The following is a 19,485-nucleotide window of genomic DNA, read 5'->3' as shown; positions in this document are numbered from 1 at the left end:
ACCTTCCCCTTACATCCAGATACTCTCTCCTTCCTAACAACTATCCTTCAAGGAGCCACCCCTGTCCAACAGATTGGAAGGGTTAGTACTTCCAAAGTACTTTTATCTAGATCAGTTTGGGTGAATAACCCAAGAACCAAGCTGATGCAAATTCTAGCAACTTTACCAGAAACGAAATGGCCTGTTTTCCGTACATTTAAAAGTTAATTAGTCATTCCCATGGAATTGCAGGATAGACAGGAGTTGAATACCTACAAGCACATATATTACCCCTAATCTTGCTTATCTTCTTATCTCAGGCACAGTTATCCATCTTATAGAAAATTCATTGATCTTACCATGATAACAGTTTTATACTGTAGTGACGTAAGTGTTATAGATGGGAATAGTTTTGTATCTGTACATAGTCTAGTGAACTTCCACATTTTTGCACTTTTGACACAGAACGGTGAATGTCTCAATATAATAAAAACACATCACTGCAAATATGAAGCTGGTATAGGTTTCCATGTTGGTGGGCTGGACACTTTTTGCATTAGGTGAGACAAATTTGGTAAATTAAACATTTTCACTGTGTTTTAAAGAAGCATGGAGGTTGCCATTGCTGGTTTTGAACATTCTAGTTGCCTGCTAGTTAAGCGATTAACTCAAGTAAGTGGAGTAAGTAGTGGAGATGAGGACTTTTGCGTTGCCTGGCTGTTATCTACATTCTTGTGGTGGGTCATTCACTCGAATTTATTGAAGGTAAAGCGCTGTCTAAAAATTACTATTTTCAGAAGGAGAACAGCAATGTCAGAGTTCATATTAACCCCAAGGCAGGTTTACTTTTACCATTATTCAATGGCTTTGTGGAATGGAATGTTTTTTAAAAAAATGTGTTGGTAGGGTTTTATGTTATTTGGGCCGTAGTATGCTGTGTCAACAGACCAGTATATTTTATTTTAAATAATTTATTTGAAATAAAATATACTGGTCTGTTGCCACAGCACGCTACGGCCCATATAAACATAAAACCCTACCAACACAGTTTTTTGATGGTCTTCCTATTCCATTTTGGTAGATTTTGCTGTTCTGCTTAATCTCCAAACACAAGAACAAACCATCAGAATTTTATAAAATAAAGATCAGAATTTTATAACTATTTGGTGAATGGTTGCTTAGATTTGGGACATCCAGAATTTTGGGACCAGTTTACCCAAACTCGTCAAACTAGAACTAGAATAAACAAAGCAAATTCCACATGTATTTTGTATCTTAGAAATCTTAGAAAAAAAAGAAAAAGGGTACACTTATTGTGCACCATATTTATTGGGATGGTTTGCCCCTCTAGTCCTGCGCAAGTTTCCTCTACCCATGAACAAAATCTCCTCCTGCTATATTCTGAATCCTCATCTGAGTTTCCAAACCCTGGCACCCATGAATGGTCCACTGCCTCATCACCCACCTCTTCCTCATCACTGGTTTTCTCCATAGTAAGCTCCAGCTGCTGGATCATTAATGTATAGTTATAATCCTGGGGGGACCAAGGAAGTTAACAAATGAAAAAAAGGCTACACTAACTTCTAATTTACTACTGGATAGAAGAGCTTTGAAAATAAACTCATCCTTTTTGGTGTCTATTGATTGGTTCATTAGACCAGAGAAAACCCTTATTTGTTTTTTATGTTGAATATGTACAAAAAAAATTGATTTCTGGATGCCTGCAGGAAGTATACTGGAACTGCTGAAACTTGAGAACTTTGATACAGAGCAGACTGGTGCAAGTTAACTAACCACCCTAGCGGTTCATTTCTTTCCGGTTTTATATGTCTAAAAGCGGTACATTGTTTCTCATGAAAATTTATTCTACAGTATAATATAGAAGTATGAGTATAATAAAGTTTGAAACGCAAAATCATGTAAAAAAAACAAATTGAATAAATTAAAATATCTATATATTTTAAAAAAATAATATTTTTTTAAATAAAAAAAAGTACAAATTATACTCATTTTATTATATTTACAGTAAAATAAATGTTCTTGAAAACAATGTACTGATTTTCCCCATTTTACCTATCGTCCATTGCGACGATGGATGACGCAGGAAGCTGGCAGATTAGGTAAGGCTGTATTTACTAATATTTCTATAGGTTTACATACCCCGAGTCACACTTATCGTCAGCAAATTTTTTTTACCCCGAGTCACAGGAAGGTTAAAATGCACTGGGGTCAGTAACAATCATGCAAAAGTATACAGAAGCAACAGGCAGACACTTGATTGGCAGAAATAGCAAGGATGGCATCCATAAGACAATTAATTTTAATACTAGGCAAAAAGAGACATTGGGACTGACATATTAAATAACCTGGGTTGAACATGGGGTAATCCAGAAAACCTGCAATGGATTTCTAAAAGTTATTTGCTATTTGTTAGAAAATGTTTTCAACCCTGGACTAGATCCTTTCCAGGATTTTGATGGATCACCCAAGTTCACTGATGAAAGTGTATCTACCAGAAGTCTGTAATGGCAAGGAAGAGGTTCAGGCACTGTCAAGAAGCAGATTGTGATGCTGGAGGGGTCAGGAATAGGAATAATCACATGGTCAGATCCTTGTTACACCTATCATGCCTAAAGGGTCTCTATGCCTGGTATTCTCTCAATTTTCTAATTGTTGATTCCGCTTTATAACTTTTCACTTACCTAAGTACTTTACCATGAGCAGATTGATTTCTTTATTACCAACAATGGCACAATTAAGATGGTTAAGAGATTATAAATGGATCATTTTCAGTTAAAGAGAGCATTGTACTAGTGGAAATACTCTTAATTATATAGCCAACAAGCTATTGGAACTCTGTGCTCTCTTTTCATAGGCTCCCTGGTAGAGGTAGGAAGGCAATGTAGAGCGTGTTAATAGAAGATGTGAGCAGCATCAGTAGCAGGATGAAGGAGCAATAGCAATAGGTAGCTGTGGGGTGCAGGAAACGGAAGGTACAACTTATGGGTAAAGGAAGAAAGGATCTGGGTACAACTGTAACAACTGAAGTAGAAGAGTTTTTTTTCCATGCAAAAAAAATTTACTTGAGACACATGTTTACAAATCATGAAATCTCAAGATTGATCAACACAATACAAGGATATTCAATACATTGCTTCCTCAGGGGTCACAACAACATGCAACACCAGATAGGCTTATAGATCATGTCTGATGTCGTCCCAATCAGACACGTCCATTGGCTGCAGTGGCAGCATTGCCATGTGAATCCAGGATCAGCCCTCTTATGTCTGGGGAATCACGTTGTCGTATAACAATGAGCAGATACAGAGATAGTCTCTGCTGTCCTGCAAAGGAGTGTTGGTGGTAGTTGATCTGTTGTCTGTGGTGTCTCAATTTATTCTTTGGCAGCTTTTCCCTCATACTCTAGTGAGAGCTAGAGGATGTGGAAAAAGAGCTGAAATATTGGAATATTGGACATCAGCCCCTTTCTGCCTAAATTTCCATGCTGCATAACAATAAATTGAGATAACATAGACCAGCCACCACCAATCCTCTATCGCAGGACGGCAGAGACTATTTCTGTATCTGCTCATTGTTATATGACCACGTGATTCCGAAGACATAAGAGGGCTGATCCTGGATTCACATGACAAGCAGGGCTTATGGACCAGCAAGAAATTATAGCCTGGGTATTGTTAGGCCAGTGAAAGGAAAGCAGATTCTACCAGTGACACCAAAAAAGTAGAACTTCGGAATTATAATATTAGGGATGCAATCAATGTACCTATTTTCTCTCGTGTCTGCGGTGACAGACACAGCGCCCACAACCATTTTTGGTAGGAGGTTTAAAATTAAATCTGTCCAATGGGCAGTTTTTTTACACTAGACTATCTTTTATATATTTACTCCTCAACATATTTAGTACACTTTGTTATTATTTTTTAACTATGCATAATAAATATATTCTGTACATTTTTACACTGTTACTTTGCTGTCTTCTTTTAGCTTTAAAAAGCAATCTAATCCAAATGAAGTACATTGCTTTTTAGGTTTTCTGGATCAACCATGGTAGTCTATCTTCTTCAGTCTTTGAGGCCTTTTTTCCCATCTCAAAAGTTCTCAAAAATGAAACATCCTAGGAAAATGTGTTTGGAAAAACAAGCAAAGATTTAGTACGTTCTTTTTAAACTCATGCCCTAATCCATACAATTTGATCAGGCTTACCCATATATGAAATCGATAAATGTTTTCACTGACCTGCTCGTAGGGGAGATTTTTGGTTAGAACTCCTCCTTTTAACCCCTGGGCCTCCTTATTTAACTTTATGGACCCTTCATAAAGTCTCGGACACTGATTCTCAACCACGGGTCAGTGGAATCTTGGGTTCCTGCAAAGTTTGCTAGAGGTTCTTTGGGCAATGAACAATTTGTGCCTCCCAGGTCAGTTACCACTGAAGCCAATAATCTTTTTGGCCATGTGTAAGGGTGACATTCTTCCCAATACACAGCATTGTAAGAGTCATTCCTCCTGCTAACCCCCATGCTGATGTACTGTGAGCTGTGGATATATTATAGCAGGGGTTCTCTAAAAACCTAAACGTTATTTCAAGGGTCCCCCCCATGTTAACAAATACACAAGTGTATACAGTTCTGCTCTATCTTACCTTATAAACATTGTGAAAAACTAATATTTCTAGATTTTGTAAATCTTCCAAAATTCCTTTTCCTAAAAAAAGAAAGAAATTGCAAGTTTGTTCACCCCTATAGATATGAATTCATTCCTGTCAAAGAAACAGAAGACAAATGTAAGGGGGAAGATTTGAAATGAACATTTAGGCAATATTATAAAATTATAGGAATCATAATAAATATATAGCCAAAAATCTAATATTTGGTCATTCTAATAATCATATTTATATTTTTTTGTATTGGTGAAGTGAATCTTCAACTGTAGGTATGTGATTTTTAATTCTGTCTCTAGAAAAAAACGAATTCAATAAATACAGTTTGTGTGTCACACCAAATGCTGGTTTTTAGCCCCATTGCCAACAATAATATTTAAAAGAATATTGGCCAAAGTCTGTCTTCTCCAGTCTTGGAGAATTTTCATAAATCAAGCCCTATATGTCCTTTGTATCACAATGAGTTTGTGGGACAAATCATTCCAAAACAATAGGAGTAAATATTAAGTTGTCCCCTCTATAGCTTTGGCAGCCTCTACTCTCCTAAGGGGGAAATTCACAAAATAATGAAGTGTGTCTGTTTGTGAGGTCATGTACCATGGTTGCAGACTGTGTTCATAGTTGTCATTTCACTTTATCCCATTGGTGCTGACACCATTTTGTTTGGATATGCAGTACCCATATATACTACTTTAATATAACCCATATATACTACCCATATACTACTACAAAATAACTGTTTATTTAGCTATTTGTTAGTTGTTTGAGTTCATTACTTGAACTTGCTTCTCATGAATGGTAATAACAAGAACAACTTTTCTTGATTTATGGGCAGTACATTGTCAAGCACACGTCCATGTAGAACAACAGATGCAACAGATGGTGAGTGGTCTTTTTGTTGAACAATCACATTATTTGTCAGACATGACTGAAACCCACTTTGTTTTAGAACCTTGTGCTTTTAATCTGCGGGGTTTACCAGTGAAAAGCATCCAGGTATTCATCCTTAAACTAAAGACCTATAGGTGTAAGCATGATTAAAGGTTGCTTGTATCCAGTAATAACAGATCCAAAATTATTGTAATATTATTATTTGATTTTGCTCACCTTTATTACATTTCCATATCTTCTAAATGTTCTCCAATACTGCCATTGTATGACCTTGCATCCTGATTCCATAGAGCATGGTGTAAGGACTTATGGGGTCTTAGAGCATCATATCCAACTTCTCTGATGTTTTCCAAAAAAACTACATCTCCTGTGGTGCCATGCATTAGACTTATCACCGGGAATGTGTTAGTGGGAGTCAGTGGATGAAAATAAAATGCGTGAGTAGAGCTAGGCTTGGTCAAACCAGGACCCATTTTAACCAGAACAAGCCTATTTATAAGCCTTATGATCACAAACATTCTGTGCTCCTACACATCCTAAGAAGTGTAAGAAGAGTAAAGAAAAAAGAGTAAAGCGTAAGAAGAGTAAAGCGTAAGAAGAGTAAAGAAGCTCATAGCTGCAATGGTACCTTTGCAATTCTTGTACCTACACAAGACAACAAAACTACTTAGAACAATAAAGTCCCAACAAAATATATTTGGCTTACAGGCTTACCAGGATATATATATTTTTTTCCAAAATAAAGCTTAATTGAAAAAGCAAATACCAGTGTATGGTATTACCAGGATATGATTTTGGCTACTGTATGGCAAATGATAATGAATGTTATTGGACATTTGAGAGCCAAAACATAAGTGGATCATTCAGTTCAGGCTAATTACAATTGGGGGAGTCTATGTTACAAAGAATCTGTGTTTCCTGGTAAATTTCAGATTTATTAGACCTAAAGATAGTATGCAAGGTTGCACATTCTAGAGCAGCCTTTCTGGAACTCTAGAATCCTTAAAATAGGGGGGGCTTTAAAATAACATAACTATCTTAACACAATGCATTGAAACAATTGGCTTGGGGATCTATTTGATGCTTAAATTAGCACAAAATGGCTCTATCAAAAATATCTATGGGTGTTCCAGCACTTCAGCTCTTATAAGTATACTGCTTTCAAAGTTCCCATCCTCTTATCCCTGTATTCATACTGAGCTCTAGAGACATAGGGTAGGAGGGGGAACCATCTTACGATAAGGTATACAGGTGTCCAAAACTCCCAGACATTTTCAGTGGTGAAGAAACTAATATGGGCTACAGAGTAATGGGGGTATGGGGATACAAGCCCAAGAGAGGTGAGTATAAAAGCTCAGGGAACTGACCTTTTTGGTTAGTTGTTAGACCTTATAGGGCTTAATAAATGTAATTGTTTCTTTGCATGCATTGACAAGCACAGGTTCGGTTTAAAATTGATCTCCAGGTAACTGGTTACATTCACAAAATATATACATACACAATGCCCTATATTTAAAAAGATTTTGTAATCATGTCAAGCCTTGCGATCCAGCAAAACAATTTGACTCAGGCTGATTGGACAATAAAGAGTCTTCATGTTAATCTTAAGAATATACACAAGTATACACTAGCAGAACCTGATTGGATAGTGAAGCTGGCCCTTTTGTGCTATGTGTGTGCTATTTTGGGCATCAAATAGATCCCCAAGCCAATTGTTTCAATGCACCGTGGTAATGGCCAAGAAGCCTAAAACAGCTTTGCAGTTTGGAATAAATTGCTCTATAGTATTAGGATGTATTTGTGCTATAAAGCACAGGTTCTGCATGAAAAGCTGGCCAAAGGGAAAAATAAAAGTAAATAAATGGCTCTACCAACTATCCCAAAAATGTTGAATGATCACTTCATTTTTGGATCTTGACTTTTTTGGATCCTCCCATCTGGGCAACGGCATAAATAGAAATCAGATGGGGTTTTAGCATTGCTTTTGTCCTAACACCCCTCCAAGTTTCTACTTTAGATGCTATATATACCATATAATAAATACAAATTAAGTAAAAATATCTTTTTTATTTTCCATTACAGTTGTGCCAGGACAGATATATACATTTATACATCATCAAGGTGTGAAGGACGGATGCTGAAATCTGCTCTATATGGAGGTTTTGGGCCCGCTATCACTGTGCTGGTTATTGCAATTGCTACTGTGGGAATTTTACTGTTCCGTGCAACACCTGGTCCAAAAAAGTAAGTCTTTTCTTTCATTATTGACACTTATATTACAAATCATCATTTAACAACTATACATTGTACAATTCAACCAGCTAATGTTGCCTGTACGCATTCTGCACAAGATATTAATGCTCAAGAAAGAACTTTGGGAAAAAATGGGAAAAAGCTCAAACCTCTGGAATGTTATATATTTTAATAAATTTAATATTTAATAAATTAATAAAAACATTTAATAGTTTTTGAATTACTTATGCTTGTGTCCCACTGATTCACAGTTATGTCACCAATAGATATATAAATACTGTCAGGTTGTTCATCTCCTCCGAATCTATCAAACACTGAAGTGCCAGCTTTGAGTGAACTGTCCAAGGGTCAGACTGAGGACCTGGAGCCCACCAGAATGTATAGCTTTCCTGGCAAAGTGGAAATTTTTGTCAGGCAAAAGAAACCCACCAGGGATCCTAAATAACTAAATTTGGAGCAATAGACTGGGGCCCTCCATGGGTTTCTTCCAGTCCTCTTGTGGCTCAGTCTGACACTGGACTGACCCTTTACACTAGGAAAGGTAAGCTGTTCTTATTTGCTTATACATGATTCTTTTGTGTTTCCAGGGACATATTTTCTGATGAGGATGATAAATGGTATGACACTCAATGGGATATACAGAGAGGACAATCAGTGGATGCAGGGTATGGTTCACAGTATGGTAAATAAAATATAGATACCCCTGATCAGTACTGGTTAGTAGTATTGCATCAGTACTGGGTATCACTACATGAATGGATGTTGTCCGTGGTCTTCTCTTTTACCACCCTTTGATTACTGGTATTCTCTTTGCTATAGTTTCTCACTCTGTTCTTCCTCTTTAAATGCTACTGGAAGGGCCATAGGAGGAAGGACGTAGCTCTCTTCTGTCCATGTCACCCTACAAGCAAGGGACAAACTTATAAATTTTGTGTGCCTCACCCTTCACGAAAAAAGTCAGACTCGATGTTCTCCTTTGTCTTTGCCATTGTGCCAATGTATAGGTAGTTTAATTATCTTCTATCATCTTATGTCATACTATGTGTTTTTTCAAATAGACTCAGCCAAGAACAGCGATTCTGGTAAAGAAAGATTCAGACCCCAATTGGAAGTTTTGGCGGGTGAGCCAACATATGTGCTTGCAGTACTGTATTATTCTATTTACAGTACATTTGGCACTTTGGGAGAAAAGTATATTATAGTTTAATGAAATTAGTAACTAAATAGTAATCTTAAAAGTTTTATTGGAAAGAGAGGTAAGTATCTGCAAAGTTCATTAACTGATGTAAATTCAAAGCATAGGCAGATCTTCTTAGGGTATACCTGTACAGTGGTCTTGGGGGGAAGGGGGTTCTTTGTTGCTATTGCAATCTAGCCCTGGGTGATTACAGCTAAGAGTCACTAAGGAGAATCCAAAGTGGTTTGGGGGTTCTTGTTGTACATTCCATTCAAGTGGTATGTCCTGTAAAACTGTAGATATCGGCAGGTATCTGGAGAAGCCTGGGTACTTTCAGTAACATTTATTGTGGCCACAGGTTTAATATAAATCAATAGGAAATTAGGTATCACGGCTTGATGAGTGGTGGAGGACTGGGTTGGTCATACTTGATATGCTGGGCTGGTGCTTAACTTAACCAATGTTTTCCTTCCACTTACCTCCCATGAGAAACAGGGCCAGATTTCCCACAAGGCTGTCTAGGTGTTCTACCCTCTCTCCTAATCTCTGTCCTCTCTCTTCTGTTCATGTTCCCTCTTTCCCTGTCTTTCTCTTTCTCTCACCTTTTCGTCTCTCTCTGTCTTCTCTCTCTTTCCCTTCCTCTCTTCACTCTCCTTCTCCTCTCCCTCCCTCCCTCTCCATCTTTCACCTCTCCTTCTCTCTCCCACTTTTCCTTTTCATTTTATTCAATCTCTGCTCTATCAAAAACTATTTTTCTTAATCTCGATCTCACCCTTTCCCTCCTTTCATCTCCCCCCACACCCTATTCCCCTCCCATTCACTCTGCCTTCCCCCTCTCTGTCCATTTACTCTCTCTTTTTCCCCATCGCTCTCCACTCTTCCCCACTAATTGTCCATCCCTGTATATACCTCCCCCCTCTACTCCTCTCTTTCTCCCTCCTTTCTCCCTTTACTCGCTCTCCTCTCCCCCTAACTTCCCTCTCTACCCCCCTTCTTTGTATCCTGTTTTCCCTCTGTCCCTTTCTGTCTCACTCTCTAACGTCCCCCCTTAGCTCTCTCTCCCCTCTTCCTGTCTCTGTTCTTCGTCCCTCTTCCTCTCCCTTTCCCTATCCCTCTCTCTTTTTACTCTCTTGCTGTTCTTGTGGAACAACTTTCATGGGGTGTTTTGTGTGTCAGCATCAAAGGCTGTTAGGAAGGGGGGGGGGGAGCACAAGCTAGCTGGCCTAGGGGAGCAAAAACTCCTGGCATTATATATTTCTCCTATAGTTTAGGAAAGGTATCAACGAGGAGAGCTCTATAGGAAGCAGTTTAATAGAAAACATGTTAAAAACAGGTATCACATACCATTAAAATCATAGCAAGTGTTCCAGGCTCTAAGCAGATGTTTACCTTACCAAATGCAAACTGGTTAGGGTACAAAGTGGGCAACATTCTTATAGGCTGGCGGTTGACACTGTCTGCTTTGTATCTTACCAATGGAAATGCTGTCCACAATGTACCTGAACAGTGTACTGTCATCCAATGTTCTGCTTACCAATAATTAACGTAAATGTTGATTTAACTTTAGTGGGTTTAAATCAAACAGTTTAGGCAAGTCCATCAACTGGGAAAAGTGAACCTAGGCATGTTTACCCATCTTCATCTGAGAAACAGAATATGTGTTGAAGAGTTGGATGCACACCAAGGGTTGGATGAAGAAGAGCTGGATGTAGCAAAAAAGTTAGATGCACAAGAGGACTTGGATGTACCGGAATTGTTAAATGCAGCATATGAGTTGGATGATCATACCAAGTAGGTTCCTGAGCATCCTTGATATCTCCAATAGAAAAATCAGAGAAGAGGTCCTGGAGTTGCTGTGAAACTGAATAAAACCAAATAGATCTTTGCTTAACTGTTTTGGGGCATTGGCTATATACAAAACACATTGGAGTCTATTTAGAAAAACAGTGAATCCAACATTCCCTGAAACATTCCCATGTGGATAAAATTCCAATGTTCTCCAATTTTCCAATTTTCTATGTGGTTCAATGGCAATAATTGCATCTTCACCAGGGAATGTTTCAGGGAATTTCGAATGCACTGCATTATAAATGAAACCCATTGTAATTCCATATTTATAGCAGATCTTCCATTAAAAGAGAAGGTATTCTCTGGGTCCTCTCATTTTTCCCAAACTATTTTCATTTAACAAGTATAAAATATACATAATCAAAGATTTAGGACTTAACTTACTCTTTTCTTCCATATTGTTGGGTATGACATTGGTGATTTTCTGAAAGGATACCCTTGGAATGCAGAGAAGTGAAAATCTCACTGCAGTCTATGCTGGGACCAAGAGGGTGTAGGCAGACCTTCCATTTTCACAGAATATCCTCTTGAAGAAGGCATAGGAAAAATAACTAAACCTCTGCATGTATCTATTCCCACCAGCTGCAGGATCCTACCGAATTTTGGCTGGGTCTTTGACAGGCCAGTTGTTGATAGACCCTTGCTCTCTGTTTAAGTCTCATATGCCTCCTGCTGGGTCAGAGTTAGCGCTCTACAATTACCTATACCGAAACATAATAAAAAAAGACGCATAATCAATATTAATTACAAAGTAATAATTCACTGACCTGGCTTTCACATGCTTTTTAATACATTTCAAACATAGCAAATTTGCAGATTTTTCCAATTTAATCTTTGATCCTCATTCAATTCTACATCTTATCTCTTGCTCATACTTTTATATTCAAAAAAGATAAAGAAAAACAAACATTAGACAATAGATAACTGAATGTATTTTTTTTTTTTTTACTTGCAAAGCTCTAAGATAGCTGACAGTGAGCCTGGTGTCACCTAGATAACTGAACCATCCCAGTCATTTATTGTCTTAATTGTGCTGCATATACGTAACGATTACCAAGGACAAAGATCATCCCAATATAAGGACAGGTCCTCCCGCACTTCTGCATTTTGTTGTTGGTGTTACTATTTCAGCTATATGGTGAACATTCTTAGATGGTGCAAGCAAAGTTCTGGGATAATGAAGACGGTACGGGTCCTCCTGCTACTATTGGGTCTATTGCTTCTGGTGACAGGTGAGGAACAAGTAGAAAATGACAAGTAGGAATTTACATTGTTTGTTATTTTTTGTTGAAATAAAAGTAGTCCGGAGCAAGTAGCACATTGCTGGATATAGTTTGCAAATTTTACAAAATTATGTTTTAATGCCTATATATTTTATTGCAGCACATTTGCCATGCGGTGTGTTTAGATGTATTTTATATATGTTTTACATACATCATCATACGTTAAGGTTTGCATATTACACAGGTCAGAATTAATGAGTTAATTATCCAATTAATTTTAAATTAAAATTACATTTTGAAGTTGGAATTGTTTAATACTGCAAAATTAACATAAAAAACTAAACACATTTCACATTTTCTTTATGTTATGTAGTTAATTCTCATGATAGTTCTCATTATATGGATTCACTGGGCCTGATTTATTAAAGCTGTCCAAGACAGGAGAAGATAGACATTCATATGAGAACCTTGGTTATTCAGCAAACCTGGAATAGATTTCCTAAGAATTATTTGCTATTGATTGACAAATGTTCTTAATCTTGGAATAAATCCATCCTAGATTTGCTGGATCACGCAGGTTCTCCTATGAATATATCTTTTCTAGTCCAGGAGAACTTTAAGAAATTAGGCCCAATATGTTTTTTTTTTTCAAGTTTAGAAGGAAAACCACCAGTGACCAAGCCCTATTGGCATTGGCAGGGATCAATACAGGGCTCATTTTCATGCTAGAAAAAAAATTGACCCTTACAATTATAGGTCTACCTACTTTATACAGATATGTAAATAATTCCTGAAAGTATTTAGCGGTGGTTGAGCATTCATCCACATGCCAAATTTTTGAGGTACAAGCTTGCTTTATCATGGTCGCAATTGGCTTTGCCTTGCATGACACATAAGTATATTAGTTTATTTACCAAAGGAAAAGAAAGTGAAAGTTCTCTAGTTTATTGAATATTAAACAACATGTTATACATTGGATTCACAGCCACGTGCAAGAAATATTTAAAACACAACCATAGGATTTTTGCATGTATGTGGTTGAATAAAATAATACAACCTCACCCTATCATCAAATAAACAAGGATTTTGCAAAGAAAAATTAATAAATCTACTGACTTATTTGTGCCAAGATCATTTAGTCTGTCTTGGACTATTGGAAATTGTTGGCTGATATTTACTATGCCTGGCACTCAGTATGTAAAATTCCAACTTTTTCGGTAATACAATCAAGTTAAATTGATTGAGTCTAATCAAGTTATTAGCTGGATTAATTGATCCTTGTTTGATTGATTCAGTTATCCTTATAATCAATTAGGATCAATTCTAAATCTGTTTTAGGAATAAATTGTTTTGATGTACTTTTGATCTAATAAACACTTTTGTTGAACTGGTTTATAAAGTACTGCATAATGTACAGGTAGGAAAAAAGGACAAAATAAGAGAATGAAAGGAGTTTTACTCAAAGAAACAATAGAAGGGTAATGACAGCTTTGTTTCAATGGGTATACAAGAGAATATTTTGGAAGGTTGGAAATCACTACTCCACAATAACCTTCAGACTTTTGCAGTCCCTATTGGTTAATTACCATATGTGTTTTAAAATTATGTTAACCACAGGAGGCTGTAAAGGATTACAAATTCATTGTTAGGTAAACCAGTAAACATAAATGGAATTCAATTACGTGTTTTTTGTGTCATTGTTTAATTGGGTTGGTGGATAATTTGTTTGCTAAGCTCCTTTCAGGTAGTCATTTAGTTCTAACAAATCAGATCTGGCAGTTTGACATGTACCTTGGGTGACCAGAGGACAGGAGACCAGTAGACATGTGCCCAAGGTGATAGGTGAGGGGATGCTTATTAGACATGTGCTATAGGTGGCTGAAGACGCCAAACATTCAGTAGATGTGTGCATTTGGTGACAGGAGACCCAGGACACTTAGTAGTAAACTAGGCATGTACACTGGGGCAGTAATTAGCCATGTTCTTTAGGTGGTTAAAGACTTGGGACTCAGTATATATGTGCCCTAGCTGACAGCAGATCTGGGACACTTAGTAAAAATATACCAAGACAAGAGACTAGGGACACTTAGTAGACATGTGCCTTTGGTGACAGGAGATTTTCGATACTCAGTAGACATGTACCCTAGGTAAAAGAAGCCCTGGAACACTTAGCAGACATGTACTCTCGGGAAAAGTAGGCATGTACACTAGGGCACTTATTAGTCATGTTCTTTAGGACACTCAGTAAGCAGGTGGCCTAGGTGACATGAGACTCATTCAGGGGTGTAGTAGGGTGGGCACACATGGGCATGCCGTGCCCTCGCTTTCTTCGGTAATGAGACATTGCGTGCACCATGGCTAGTACCGTGTCCCCTCTTCTTTCATTTTTACGACTACATCCTTGGACTCAGTAGTCAGCTTTAAGTGACTGAAGACTTGGAACGTGAACATATGTGCCCTGGCTTGGAGTTACACCCACAGCACTCAGTAGACATTCTCTAGGTGAAAGGAAGCACCAGAAATTCAGTAGATATGTAAACTAGATGTCGGTAGATACAGTAAAAGACATGCCCTGGGTGAAAGGAGACTCACAACACTTAGTAAACAGGTACCCTGGTTGATATTTGGACCCAGGACACTCAGTAGATATTTACCCTAGGAAACATTATCTTTTGAGATGTCTTCTAAGTAACTGAGGCATTCCAAAATCTAATCAATGCATCTCTCTCTAGCCAAATGGTTCCCAAAATATAAAACCATATTTTTTAAATTTTTTCGGTCCCCCCTATTTATTATAAAAAAGGAAATCAGTACAAAGTCCCTATACTCAACAGAATTATAAATTAAAACCAAAACCTTTTAATAAAGTGTGTTAGAAAACGTATCAAGAATATTCCAAAGTGGCCAAGAGCTTCAATGAATAAACACATTATTATGTTTATAAATAAGCAAATGGTCAGGAATTAAAGATTATTTTATGCCAAATATTGGGGAATAGGTAAAATCCCTATTAGGTATGCATGTCTTTTGCGATACTTTATTTCTGTTACTATCCTAAAGATATATAGGGAAGTAAGAGGAAATCTTTTCAAAAGAGAAGGGCACCTCGTATAGGCACTTGTCATTATTAGACGTATCCTCAAAGGAGAATTTTAACTCTTTCCTATTTTGTTGACAACTAAAAATTTTCAACTAACGCTAATAGTGAAGGTGAATATCTCCAGTTTGGAGAGACATCAATACAACAGATGATAGGGGTTCTAATATTTCTTTATTGTATTAGGAAAATAAACTTTTAGAAAAAGTTGGGATTTTACACGCATTTTAAAAAAAAGAAAAGAAATTCTAAATGAATAAAAAACACATACACATTTCAAAGAGCAGAAGGTGTAGAGTGATCACTGGTCATAATGGCCATGACTATTGTAATCAACAAAGTTCAAACTACAAGTCTCATAATGTTCAGAAAGAAAAATAAAAAGCATAATTGCATATTGCAATAAAGTGCTTACGTAGATCCATATATCTTGTCTGAAAGACAATATAGATGAGTGAAAAGTGTCAGAACAAAGTTCAATTTAGTTGTAAAGCCAAAGCAATTGTTAATATTTCGTAACTGAACAGCACAGATCACCAGATGAGTCAGGTATTACTCAGTAATGGCTCAGAAATGAAGTCGTCTTACAATCATAAAAAAAAAAAATCGGCTAAAAAAGACACCAGCTTTACCATTTAAAAAGTGAGATAGATCTGTCTTAAATAAAGCAATCAGATCATGAACTCCACTTGAAGGTATTTGTCTGTTGGGTTTTATATTAAAATCAAAGGACCTGATTTAACAAAGCTCTCCATGGCTGGAAAAGATAGACTATCATGGGTGAACCTAAGTGATCAAGCAAACCTAAAACGGATCTGGTCCAGGACTGAAAACATTTGCCAACTAATAGCAAATTATTTTTATGAAATATATTCCAAGTTTGTTGGATTACCCTGTGATAGTCTAACTTCTCCAGTATAGGGATCTTTAATATATCGGGCCCAAAATGTCCACTAATAGAGTAGTGAATTGCAAATTCACCAACATTTTCTAGTAAATAATTAATAGCTACATTTTGTACCTAAAATGTTTACTGAATATTAGATACATAAATTCAAATTGCATTTGTGGGGATAGTAATTGTACCATCCCTTTGATATATCCCAATATGGTTACCATTAAACGCAGGGACATCTTTTCTTATCATTTTACCTCCTAAAGAACCAATAAAATGATTTCCAGGTCTTGGGGCACCCCGGTAAAACCATGGGAGGTCAATGGAAAAAATACACCTCATATTGGTGGTCAGTGGAAATAAAGCCCCCTTCATAGTGGTCATCATAATGTCAGCCTTACAGTGATGGTCAGATTGTCAACCTTACAGATCAAAAAGTTAAAAAGAACATTGTTATCATTTTTCTTATTTAGCCAAGTGGCATTGACCATTAAGTAAGAGACCACCATCAAATGGGAGATTAATCAGAGAAAGCTCAAGCAACCTCTCGAGGAACCTCTCTGGTTGACAATGACTCATTTGGGAGGCTACAAAATGACTCCACACACCTTAACGCTTGTTTACTCCTTGGCATAAAACACACAGTATCAACCCTTCTTCATGTGATATACAGTTTATAACTTTATGCAGAACTGGATATAAGTCAATAAATCAGCACTATCAGTCTCAAGATTAAGGTGATGTGGCTTAACCTCAGTCCACCTCTTGTGTTCAAAACTTGCACCTTTGCGTTGGAGAACCATATTGAAGATGCCAGGGACTTCATCACATTCATTTTAATGCATTTTGCTTTTGTTATAGGCCAACAACAACCTCTTCCATGTTTATTCCAGATACACACTTTCAATAGTGCTGTCAACTAGACATGGCCAAAGAGTGCCTGATCATCAGCACAGGCTGACCCAGGATTTATAAAATTTTGAGGTTGTGTTAACATTGTACAGTTTCTTGGGGTGCTTGACCACCAGAATGCTATTTCATGTCTTTCCAAAACTTGAGTTCACAGGTATACAATACTCTAGCGTTAATGCCAGAAACCAAATCTTGGGTTATTTTGTTCCTTCTGATTGTCAATAAAAACTCTTAATAAAGACCGTGATTTGTCAATAACACTTTTAAAAAGGTCCAAATAACATGCTTCTGAATTCAAAAGACACCTTTCAGCATGTCTTTTTACTAAAAAAACTAAACTGATTTTTGCCAATCCTGAGGATTGTGCCCTCCCCAGCGAACCTTTAGGACTCAGGATCCAAATCCACCAGTCTAGTCTGTCCACATGGCTGAGTGGAAGCAGAATTTTGGTATTATAATATTAAGGATGGAACTAATGTGATCTCTTATTTTCTTTCTCCCACAGGAAGCCTTCAGAATCCTGATGGATGTGTGTATGCTGCTACAGACACAGCACTTACAACCAATTCAGGTACAAACCTCTTTCAAAAAACTTCTCTGTATTTTAACGATTTCCCATCCTCAATAGCATATAACCTTCAGAAAATTCCTTTTCAACATATTTGCTACATCCTTAATTATTCAATTATAATGAAAACATATTCTGCTTGGTTGTTACTCTATCACTTTGCTGTGTCTTTGATTTTAATCTTAAAGAATATCTAAATAAAAAAGTAATATATTGTTACTTACTAGTCTTTTGATATCATGGCTTAATTTATTTTAATATAAAGCAGAGGGTCCTTCCTAAGTACATAGTACAGAGATTGAGCATGGTCACCTTAAAACAAGAATTGTGTTGCTGGTGCAATCACAGCAAAAATAAAAAAAAAACCTAAAAAAGTGTTCCACTATATCTAATAACTCCTATTAAATTTTTGTTTTTAGGTTTAGATCCACTTTAATATGCCAGAAACTTCCCCAATGTTCTTAGAACAGGAAGATATAAACAAAAAACATTTTTTGCGAATTTACCATTTTGGCAGTCTATGAGGCTCCTTCATAGCGAAAACTCTTAACTTCATTAGCGATTACTCTCCTTAATCTGCCTAGGAAAAATGCTTTGTAATTATATAGCCAAAAATGTAATTTGTTTCATGTTCATTTTAGCTTATTATAATACTATTCTCTATTTTATTTACAGAGGGAAGTGGATTTTCAACGGAAGGTACGTGATCTGACTTCAAGTAAAAAAGGATTTCCCAATGTGGTCAGCATTTTACAACATAAATCAGGATTTTAAACCTCACAGAATTTTTAATCTTCCCTGCTCTATACAAATATTATAATGGTTTATAATTAATGTTATAAACATATTTTTTCAAAGAATTGGCAATCAAGTTGAAGATATTAATACAATCCCAATATTTGAACATTATTTTATTGTTTAGGGATTGTCAAGAAGTTTGCACTTATATACCACTGTTGCCAAACTGGTATGGGTATTAGAAGGGGGTACGACACTCACTGACCACCTGCTCTTTGTTTTTACCCTAGATTACTTCACACAAAGAACAACAACTTGTGTCAGTTTGAGTACAAGTGTGTCTGATACAACAGCTGAAACAACAGCAGGTTCGGAAACAAGCACAACAGCAGACACAACAGCTGATACAACAGCAGAAACAACAGCAGATACAACAGCAGATACAACAGCAGATACAACAGTAGCTTCGGAAACAAGCACAATAGCAGACACAACAGCTGATACACCAGCAGGTACAACAGCGGCTTCAGAAACAAGCACAACAGCAGACACAACATTGGCTTTGGAAACAAGCACAACAGATGGAACAACAGCAGACACAAAAGCAGATACAACAGCAGGTTTGGAAACAAGCACAACAGTGGGCACAACAGAAGACACAACAGCTGATACAATAGCAGATACAACAGTGGCTTTGGAAACAAGCACAGCAGCAGACACAACAGCGACTCCAGAAACAAGCACAACAGCGGAGACAACAGTGGCTTCGGAAAAAAGCACAACAGCTGATTCAACAGTGGCTTCAGAAACAAGCACAATAGCAGATACTACAATTGATACACCAGCAGATACAACAGCAACTTCAGAAACAAGCACAACAGCAGACACAACAGCAACTTCAGAAACAAGCACAACAGCAGACACAACAGCGGCTTTAGAAACAAGCACAACAGCTGATACAACAGTTGCTTCAGAAACAAGCACAACAGCTGATACAACACCAGATATACCAGCGGCTTCAGAAACAAGCACAACAGCAGAGGCAACAGCTGATACACCAGCAGGTACAACAGCGACTTCAGAAACAAGCCCAACAGCCGGCACAACAGCTGATACAACAGCAGATGCAACAGTGACTTCAGAAACAAGTACAATAGCAGACACAACAGTTGATACATCAGCAGATACAACAGTGACTTTAGAAACAAGCACAACAGCAGACA

At 37.2% G+C, this 19,485-nt stretch overlaps 1 protein-coding gene across 1 annotated transcript in view; it reads left to right on the top strand.

Moving 5' to 3' along the window:
- Positions 1–6,868: 6,868 nt before the first annotated feature.
- The window catches only part of LOC140322308 (uncharacterized), a gene marked incomplete in the record, with an annotated part of 34,257 nt that continues 21,640 nt past the window's right edge, over positions 6,869–19,485 (top strand). The window contains 9 exon segments of the mRNA XM_072398887.1: positions 6,869–6,891; positions 7,634–7,795; positions 8,392–8,486; positions 8,863–8,925; positions 10,649–10,772; positions 11,961–12,061; positions 17,462–17,527; positions 18,200–18,223; positions 18,553–19,410. Of these exon segments, the coding sequence (XP_072254988.1) occupies positions 6,869–6,891; positions 7,634–7,795; positions 8,392–8,486; positions 8,863–8,925; positions 10,649–10,772; positions 11,961–12,061; positions 17,462–17,527; positions 18,200–18,223; positions 18,553–19,410 (1,516 nt within the window).

This window comes from Pyxicephalus adspersus, chromosome 2, assembly GCF_032062135.1.
Source record: "Pyxicephalus adspersus chromosome 2, UCB_Pads_2.0, whole genome shotgun sequence".
Lineage (NCBI taxonomy): Eukaryota > Metazoa > Chordata > Amphibia > Anura > Pyxicephalidae > Pyxicephalus > Pyxicephalus adspersus.
This window is presented reverse-complemented; position numbering and strand designations above follow the sequence as displayed.